Source organism: Pipistrellus kuhlii, unplaced genomic scaffold (assembly GCF_014108245.1).
Source record: "Pipistrellus kuhlii isolate mPipKuh1 unplaced genomic scaffold, mPipKuh1.p scaffold_m20_p_12, whole genome shotgun sequence".
Classification (NCBI taxonomy): Eukaryota; Metazoa; Chordata; class Mammalia; order Chiroptera; family Vespertilionidae; genus Pipistrellus; species Pipistrellus kuhlii.
This window is the reverse complement of record NW_023425427.1, coordinates 43,331,232-43,340,768: the sequence shown is the minus strand read 5'-3', so window position 1 is coordinate 43,340,768 and position 9,537 is coordinate 43,331,232. Positions and strand designations below refer to the sequence as shown.

The 9,537-nt window shown below is 42.9% G+C and overlaps 2 protein-coding genes across 10 annotated transcripts in view; one reads left to right on the top strand and one right to left on the bottom strand.

Moving 5' to 3' along the window:
- Window positions 1–4,166: 4,166 nt before the first annotated feature.
- On the bottom strand, window positions 4,167–5,041 carry LOC123652155 (5'-3' exoribonuclease 2-like). The gene is made up of 2 exons (XM_045580255.1): window positions 4,881–5,041; window positions 4,167–4,359 (listed from the first exon to the last, which is right to left on the bottom strand). The coding sequence occupies exons 1-2, from the start codon at window positions 5,039–5,041 to the stop codon at window positions 4,167–4,169; spliced, it is 354 nt and encodes a 117-aa protein (XP_045436211.1).
- PSIP1 (PC4 and SFRS1 interacting protein 1) overlaps window positions 4,946–9,537 on the top strand; it is a 40,980-nt gene continuing 36,388 nt past the window's right edge. For 8 of the 9 annotated variants that reach the window (XM_036434103.2, XM_045580253.1, XM_036434101.2 and 5 more), the window contains exons 1-2: window positions 4,946–5,081; window positions 8,412–8,488. In XM_036434103.2, coding sequence (XP_036289996.1) covers window positions 5,010–5,081; window positions 8,412–8,488 — 149 coding nt within the window. In that variant the 5' untranslated portion in view covers window positions 4,946–5,009. Of the gene's footprint in view, window positions 5,082–8,411; window positions 8,489–9,537 lie in introns of those variants that run through there. The other variant, XM_045580254.1, reaches the window with a different exon arrangement.

The following is a 9,537-nucleotide window of genomic DNA, read 5'->3' as shown; positions in this document are numbered from 1 at the left end:
ATCACTGTTAAAGTTTGGGGATGTGTTAAACCTCATTTACAATGATTTCCATTAAAATGGTTACAATGAAAGTATTTGTAGTCAATGAAAAATGTCAGTGATTTTAAAGGGTGAGTACATGAAAAATTCACAAAGTCTAAACAGATATAAATACCCTCAAGTGTCTTCATAGCTGCTTTCTTAGCCTAAAGGGTGAGGAGGTCCCTGTCAGGGTTTTTCATCTGCCCCTTCCTCTCATTCATTCTGTTAGGGGCAGAAATAGAATATTGGGGACTGGCTATACTTATCTATATATAATAGATAAAAACCTAAACGACCATTACTACCAGTCAACCAAGTGACTGGTTGCTATGATACGCACTGACCACCAGGGAACAGATTTTCAACGCAGGAGTTGCCCCCTGTGGTCAGTGCACTCCCACAGTCAACCTCCTGTGGCCAGCCAACCTCCTGTAGTCCACCCCGCCTCCCACACACACCATCGGGCCTACCCTGCCAGCCCCAGATCAGGACGATCACTGGCCAGGTTGAGGGACCCCAGCCATGCACTGGGCCTTTAGTAAGTAATATTAATCATGCTCTGTTAACTATGATTGTTTTGCTCTGATTAAAGAAAACATATTCTGATGTTTTAGCACATGGCCCATTTTAATTCCTTTTGCATACTCATTCTTATTCCTTTTGCCTACTTCCCCATGTAATCTTTATCCTTCTACCCAATATAAACAGCTGGAGTGAGAGTGTGTGTGTGTGTGTGTGTGTGTGTGTGTGTGTGTGTGTGTGTGTTGGGGGGGGGGGGGGGAGATCGCAGAGCAGATTTTCATGGATGACCTGCTGCTCTTCCATACTGCTGGCATTGTTGGAATAAACCCTTTCTCTGCTTAGTTGGCTTAAGTAGTGACAGGCAGGCAGCCCGGGCCCATTGGTTGTCCAGTTTCAATTCACCAAAATTTATTGAGAAAAAATTGACCGAGTGCCTACTTCTAAGCAGTTTGAAAGGCTGGTTGGAAAGATTGCCAATAATTATGGCACAGTGAGATGAGGAAAGAGACTTTGCCATAGGTGATTTTTTGGATTGATTCCTTTAGGACTAGAAGGAGTTAAACAGAATGGACTGGTGGTGGGGACAAGCTGGAGAATGGGGTGGGGCCGAGGGGGGTTGTGAAGAAATTTGAAGCTGAGAATACTTTCTAGTCGGAAGACAGAAGGTGGAAGAGTGCTGGGCTGCTTATATAATACTTCCAACATCTTTTTCTCATTATGAGCTCTTCGGCTCGCAGAGCTGCTGGCTCCCTGCTCCACCTAGAGGTGGTGTGGGATCACACAAAGGCGGGGACTGGAGAACAGACTGGCTGGAAGCTTGCCTAGGTGGCTACATTAGATGTGTGATTCTGGGCAAGCTGCTAAACTTCTTTGAGCCTGTTTCCTCATCTGTGAAATGGGGATAGTAGCACCTGGATTAAAAGAAAGAATGTAAGTCAAGATCCTGCCTCAATTCATTTAGATCTCCTTTTCCCCTCTCTCTTGCTTCAATTTGGAAAGTGTATTCTTTCTCCTTATAACTTTCTCATTGCTCCTTTCATCTCTATCTTGCTACACTTTTGCTGGCATCCCCACTTGGAAGGGTGGCTGTGGCGGAAGGGGTGCATCAAACAGGGCTGGAGGAGCACAGCCTGTCAATAGTTCAGAAACCGCCTCCTGGTGGCTCTGCTGAGCCCAGCCCTCCCTCCTCCTACACTCCTCCTACACTCCTCCCTCCTCCACCTCCTCCCCTTTCCATTCGGATTGCTGCTCCCAGGGATCCTGCCTTTTGTTCTCTGGAGGCTTAAAATACCACCTGTTTTCCCCTGACTTATTGTTTAAAGGGTATCAACCACAGTGCACAGACTATCAAACTGAAATTGCTCAAACTTAAATAAAGCAAGAGCTAAGTTTGTGCTTTAAAAAATAAAACAAACCTCACAACACTAAAACATCAGTGCCTTCCCATTCCCATGGTCCCATTGTCTCCTTTCATTTCTTTTCACTCCCTTTGCAGTTACCACCCTTCTTTACTTGTTGGTACTATCATTTAAAAGTGATAAACAGTTATCTTTTAACACCAATTATAATTTATCTATTGTATGCCTGTCTCCCCTATTTTATAGTCTATAGCATCCGGTCCTCTGTATCTGTAGGCTGTTTCTCAAAGTTGAATATGCATAAGAATCACCTGGGGGATCTTTTTAAAATGCAGATTCTGATTTAGCGGTTCTGGGGAGGGGCTGAGTTTCTTCTAACAAGCTCCCTGCTGAAGCCATGCTGCTGGGCCCCGGACTACGCTTGGAGTTGTTAAGCCTTACAGGGGTTACAACAAAGGAGGTTCACAAGAAATGATTGCTGGGTGAGGCCTTCCTCTCTCCTACACAGTCTTGGGACTTAATACATCTTTCTCCACTTTTCTTCTCCTGCACAATTTCTGATTAACACCTGACAATTAGTCCTTTGTGTACTTAGCTGTGCTCTTCCTTGCCTTTTTCATTTATCAGGCTCATCCAGAAATATCTAGATCACTTAGGGCGTACAACAGTAACCTCCAGCTTCTTTCTATTGTCATCTACCTTGTAGCGAGCAAGAATAACTTGTTAAAAAAAAAAAAAAAAAAAAACACATCTCTGCCCTTTCTTGCTCAGCAATATCTAGTAGATACCAAGCTTCAAACTCAAAGTCTGGATGAGAAGCTTCAAGACATTTCTCCAAACCTACCTACTCCCTTGCCAATCAGTTCTCTTTCACCACTGGGAAGCTTCTGCATATTGTTGAGACATGATTTAGTCTCTTGAAATTCTTGAAGGACATTTTGCATTGGAAATGTCTTCTTTCGTTCCTTTTAAAAGCATGAGTATCACTTTCAAAAAATTTTTCTCAATGTTTACCCCACTTAAAGGTTTTCTTGATTTAGTCCTAGTTGTGAGTCCTTCAGTTAAAGGAGTATAAGCTCCATACCATTATTTATTTATATATTTAATATTCTTATGGATTCCCCCATCCCCCATTTTCATTTTTTTAAATGGGAATTGTTGGTGCTTGTTGTTCATGATTGTATGCAAAGCACCTAATAGTGCCTGACACAGGGTAGGCACCAGTACTTATTTTGTGATTCAACGAAAGATAAAACAAAAACTTAAAATGAATTTTTATTACTTTTCAAAATGCAGTATTTACTATATTTGTAAATCAGTATTGGCTAAAGGATCAAAAAAAATTATAAACTAAGTTTTACAAATTCTTTCTCCTTAAGAGTATTTTAAAGGAATAAGACATTTGAGGTTTAGTAACACTACATCTCCCCAGCAACCATTCTACTATGGATTTAAAATTGAGACGCAGTTAAAATTTACTTAAGAGTCCGAACCCACATCCTATCTAAAAGGCTTATGCTTTCCTGTCATTGTTTTTCACTCATCACATTTTGCATTCGTTAGGAACTGCATTTTCTTAACAGTCCTTGGTGCTTTAAATTGAAAAGAAAAGGAATGGGCGTTCTCATATTACAGTTTCTAGAAAAAGAAAAGAAGAAGAAGAAAAAAAAAAGAATGCCCAGGCCCATTCAGCGAAGTGTAAGAGGCCTACAAGCTGCACACCCAGCAACCGCCTCATGCTCGGATTTCATCTATGGGTTTTTTTTTTGTGTTTTTTTTTTGTACAGTTCTTTTTTGGATGGTGCAAACCGCGCAAGTGCAGCCATTCAGGGCTCCCCCACCCTGGGAAACGATGCAAGAACATGCAGCTGAGGCTGCCAGGCCCTCTCTCTCACATACAGTCATGGGCTGGAGGCCCGGATCCCCGCTCCCAAACCCAGTCCCCAGCCAGCGTCCCCTCCCTCCCGGCCTTTTACATACAGTACACATACAAACACACACACGCAGCGCGGCCAGCAGGGGCGGGCCGGGCCCGACCACTCTGCAAACCGCAGGGGGGGAGCCTCCGCGGGCCCATCCACCTTCGCCCACACCTTTCCCCTTCGCACCTATCGCTCCCTCCACTCGGCTGTCACTTTTAGAAAAAAAGAGAGAACATGAGGATTTAGGGGACTTGGGTCGTTCCATTTCGGAGCTACACACATTAGGCGAGGGCTGCGCTGAGCGCCCCCCCTTCCTGGGCGAGCAGTTGGTCTCGCCCCAGCGCTAGCGGGCGCCGAGCGGGAGCCGCGCGGGAGCAGCGCAGCGCGGCGGCAGGGGCAGCAGTGGCGGCGGCGGCGGTTGCCATTCGGAGCCGTTGAGGCGCCTCTGCGGCAGCTGGTGGCGCAGGTGGCCTGCGTGGACGCGGGCAGTGGCGGCCGGCCCGCCACCGCAGCCTCGGCGCCCGCAGCCCCGGCAGCAGGTGAGCGGGCGGCGGAGGCCCGCCCCGCCCCCCCTCGGCGGCCTCGCTCGGGGCTGTAGCGGGGAAGTGGCCGCGGCCCGCCCGGGCGCGGAGGGGCGGCCGTCGGAAGGCAGGTCGGAGGGGAGGGGGGGGGGAGCGGGCGTGGGAGGATGGAGAGGTTCCCCTTTCTTCTGCCATTTGCCCCCGCCTCCCCCTCCCTCTGGGGGCTCCCACCCGGATGAGGGGAGCTCGGGGAGGGAGAAAGGAGCATTGGGGCTTCCGATGGCAGCATCTCGGCCTCAGGTAGTGGCGTCTTTTCGGCCGCGGCGCGGAGGACCCGCGGGGGCCTGGAGGGGTCGCTCTGGGGCCGCGAGGCCGCGCGCTGGCGGGGGAGGAGCGGGAGGCGGCCGTCCCCTCACTCCCACCCCCACCCCTCGCGATCCTCCCCCTCGGGGTGCTCCCCCTCCCCCGGCCTCCCCGGAGGCCCCTCCCTCCGGGTTTCTGTGCTTTAACCGCCCTCCGCGCTCCCCCTCCGGCAGGCGCGTTGGGACTCCCCGAGGCTCCATCCTCCCGCCGCCCCGGTGCCCGGCGGTCCCCCCGCCGTCCCCGCCGCCGCTCCTCTCGGCTGCGCTTCCGTTCCGGATCCCCCGCGTCGCCCCTCACCAAACATGACTCGCGATTTCAAACCTGGAGACCTCATCTTCGCCAAGATGAAAGGCTATCCCCATTGGCCAGCTCGAGTAAGTGATTTTTTTTATATTTAGTCTTTTCGCATTTAGCGGTGCTGTCTTTAAAAAAAAAAAAATGGTTTTTCTTTTTCCCTTCGTGTTGTTTCTCCCTCCGGCTTGCTTGCAGTCTCCTTTGTTAGCCTACGTTTTATTTTATTTTTTTTCACCCCGTAGTCTCCCAGGTAATTGTAAAAAAAAAAAAAAAAAAAAAAAAAATCCAGGTGTATCTACATGCTTAACATATTTTCCCTATTTCCTTAATGTTTTTGTTTTTGTTTTTGTTTGGTTTTTTTTGACAGACTTTGGCAGGCTTTCTTAACTGGAAATGTTTAAATGGGATGCCCGTTAATGTTTCATTGTAGGTCGAAAATGACCAAGTGTGGGCTTTATGTTTAAAAATTAGTGAAACATTGGCGTTTTCTGCATTTTGAGTAAAATGCATGGTATCAATGAAATTATGCAAACTTTTGTATGTCAAAGGGATGTGTGATCAAGTTGGATTTGCAGGTGTTTTGTAGTTTAGTTGATGAGGCCTTCTGTATTTGCTTGTTTGGTAAAGAGATTAGGACTGGATAGTCATGGATATTGCACGGTGGGTTAGTACCAAGGAAAGTGTAGGAAATTTAGTTTCCGCGTTTTTATTCATGAAGTTAGCCTTAGGGCAAAAGGGGGAGTTGACCTAGACCCCTGGGTGCACATCTAGTAGTGGTACAGAGGTGATGAAGGACCCAGGATGGGTGTGTGTGTGTGTGTGTGTGTGAGAGAGAGAGACAGACAGACAGACAGACAGACATTTGGGAATTAAGATTGTCATTTTCAGAAAAAGCGCTATTTTTTGTTAGTGTATGGTAGGACTCTGGTTCTAAGGTAATGATGGAACCTAGAAAAGGTTGAGGCCTATTTGGTTAATAACCTCAAAAATTCTTAACTATAAATGTGATATTGTAAGGTTGAAATTGCCACTAATTTACTTTGCTTTGAGGATTGTTGTTTCTTAAAGATATCGGTAATTAAAATTATGGCAGCTGGAAGAAACATACCTATTTGGTTACAGAGAATCACCAGTTATTGAGGCCTATGCAAATATACTGCTTGATTTTACCCATCTAGTTCTTTACAGACTCAGGTTTACAATTTCTTTCCCAAATCTGGAAAAATCCACTTCCCTCCCCCTTAGTCTATCAAGGCTACCTTTTCAGTGGAATCTTACTTGTACAATCCTTAATCATAATTCTTGTCTGTATATTTGATACTATTTCCTTTCTGATGATCTCTTACATGCACACCTTAACTTCCACATAGATTGAAAGCTTCTTAAGGGCAATAGATGTAAATTTTATATCCCCACAGTACTTAGTGCATACTAATGCACTTACAAAACACTTCGTTTCATGTTTAAATAAAGCACAGGGAAGGTTGGCAGGTTTAAGACCCCGCTGAGATACTTATGGTTTTAGCATTCTTATTTACTTATTTTGAGGTGTTATCTTAGGTAATGGGATATATTTATTTTCAGATTTCTATGTCATAATACAGTTAAAAGCCAAATGAAAATGTTTTAAAAGTTATTTACTCTTCCAAGTTGTTCTTCCAACATGCTTCAGTATGTCAGGTGAGTAAGGTTACTGCTGATGAAAGCAAAATAAACTAGCCTTAGGAGAGCCAGAGTATTTTCCTTTATTTAATAAGACCTATATTTAACAAGTTCACTTGTATTTCCTTTTCTTCTTTTTTTCTTAGAAGTGAATGAATTTTGATTATTTATGTCCAAGAATTATATTCCTTTTTCTGTCTTCTTTCCAGTCTTACAAGTTAGAAGTCTCTGCTTTGGAGTTTAGAATATGTATTTAAGGCACACGTGTCAAACACAAGGCCCGCGGGCCAAATCCGTCCCGCCAGGCCTTGCAATGTGGCCCGCACCGCGCTGTCATCACTGCACTCCGCTGCGTTTCCATCACAATGACAGTTTATGACTGTTCAGTAAACCATTCGGCCCGCAATTTAGGCTGGATTTTAGATTTTGGCCCCTTCTCTGATTGAGTTCGACACCCCTAATAAGGTCTCAGCAGTGACAGTGGCAACCATCTGTTCCTATTTTGATTTTAACATTTTCTGTTTACATATCCCAAATTTCATTAATTTTTATGTCTTGTACATTCTTTTAATCCTATACCAGTATTAATCATATTTAAATTCAACTTTTTAAAAAAAAATAATTTTTTTATTGATTTCAGAGAGGGAGAGAGAGATAGAAATATTAATGATGAGAATCATTGATTAGTTGCCTCTTGTATACCCACACTGGGAATCGAGGCCATAACCTGTGCATATGCCCTTTACTGGAATTGAAGCTGGTATTCTTCAGTTTGCAGGCTGATTCTCTATCCACTGAGCAAAACCGGCCAGGGCTAAAGTCAACTTTTAAAAATTGCCTAAAATTTGTTAAACTCTGTAGATACTAGACATTTTTTACAGACTTTTAAAGCTGTTTGCTAGCTGAAACAAGCATATCAATTGGTTTGACAAAATACCCCTTATCTTAAGGCCTCTAAGGATTTGCATAACTCTTGGTTTTTTTCCCATAAAGTTGAAATGACAGGTAAAATAGTTATTGATCAGGTAGATGAGACAAGCCCTTAAGAGTGGTGGGTGATAATGACTCTTTTGATGCCTGAAACCTTCAGACTGCCAGTCAAATCATTCCAACGGTCTTTTCTTCAACATGATGATAATGCTTGCAGAGCATAGTAGGTCCTCTGATGGTCTGCTCTCTTCTTAATAAAGAGAACTGACTTTTAAAGTGTCTTTGAAATTAGGGGTGAAATGTTATGAAGTTTAAATTAATAATGAAACAAAATAGAAATTAAAAAAAATTCTGGCTAGATACTATTGCCTGATGGCTTTAACTCTGAGGTCTGCTTTCCTTTATTAATAAGCGATAATATCATAGATATGTTAGAGGTAACAGCACCGGATGCTTTCTTCCTTAGTTAGTTAGGTTTGAAAGAAAAAAAGGAACAAGAACTTCATGTGATTCAGCCATGTAAATATTAGACCTTTTCAGAATATGTTTCAGACTTTGAGAAACAGTACTATAAGCTTTTGTTACAGTCTATTTTACATTACTTCAATATTTGTATAGCCTTCCTTGCCACTGAATGAATTTTTAGAAATACCTTGGTTTTTAGAGCTGCTTTCGTTTCAAAACTAGGGATAAGGGATTATAGACTTGTAGAACTGGTTCACATTATATCAGATCCGTTTTGGATGTTTTGTTTTTAGTTTATTCTGTTGAAGAATGTATGACTTAAAATATTTTAATTGTTTTGCGCTTTCTTTTAGGTAGATGAAGTTCCTGATGGAGCTGTGAAACCACCAACAAACAAACTGCCCATTTTTTTCTTTGGGACTCACGAGACGTAAGTCCTTTTAGCTTTAAGGCAAATCAAAGTTAATTTAGCAGAGTCATAAAATGAAAAACAAGTAGAGATTAATTTAAAGGGAAAATAGTAAAGGAATAAAAAATTTAAAATCATCTTTGAACTTTGGAAAAAGTCTTCAAGTGTCCCTTTTAAAATTTTATTTTTAGGGTTGAAAAATTAGACATATAGGTTTTAACTTTCATTGGAAGAGATGTTTCCTTAATCATAAAGAAAGCTATATATGGATCTTCTCAGCAATTAGAAGAACTGATGGATGAAAGTATATAAGTAAAGATTTAAGGCATTTAGCATTCATATTTAGTATAAGTCCTTTTTAAAAAAAAAAAATAGGTTCTTACTGATTTCTAGAGAGAGGAACGGAGACGGGTAGAGAAACACTGATGAGAGAAACATCATCAATTAGATGCCTCCTGCACACCCCTTTCTAGGGATCAAGTCTGCAACCCAGGCGTGTTCCCTGACTGGTAATGAACCACTGTTGGTTCCTGGGTCAAGGCACAACCACTGAGCAACACCAGCTGGGCTAGTATAAGTGCTTTTTATAAGGACAATCTGGCACCTTATTTTAGGCTTTGTTATATTAGTCATACAAACAGTATACAGTGGGAAAAGTGAGAAGAAGAAATCTGGATAGTTCCCTCTGTATTTATATGTCTGGTTCTGAGAAACACTGTTACTGTTCTGTTGCCTCCGGTACATAAGTGGGCAGAGAACCCGATTTGGTGAAACAAATTAATTTTTAAAATTACAACTGAATATTGAACTGTTTACTTCTAGGTACATAAAATTACCATAAGGCAGTGGTTCTCAACCTTGCTAATGCCTCAACCCTTTAACACAGTTCCTCATATTGTGGTGACCCCCAACCATAAAATTATTTTCGTTGCTACTTCATAACTGTAATCTTGTTACTGTTAATGAATCATAATGTAAATATCTGTGTTTTCTGATGGTCTTAGGCAACCCTGCTAGTGGTTCTGCAGAGCCTAATTTATGGTTGGGGATCACTACAACATGAGGAACTG

Bases quoted from the DNA above. Each gene is read 5' to 3' on its own strand.
- LOC123652155 (XM_045580255.1), bottom strand. From the start codon at position 5,041: ATGAGGTCTCCAGGTTTGAAATCGCGAGTCATGTTTGGTGAGGGGCGA. The intron at 4,360-4,880 runs CTGCCGGAGGGG...CCCGCTCACCTG, and splicing joins CTCGGGGAGTCCCAACGCGC to CTGCCGGGGCTGCGGGCGCC.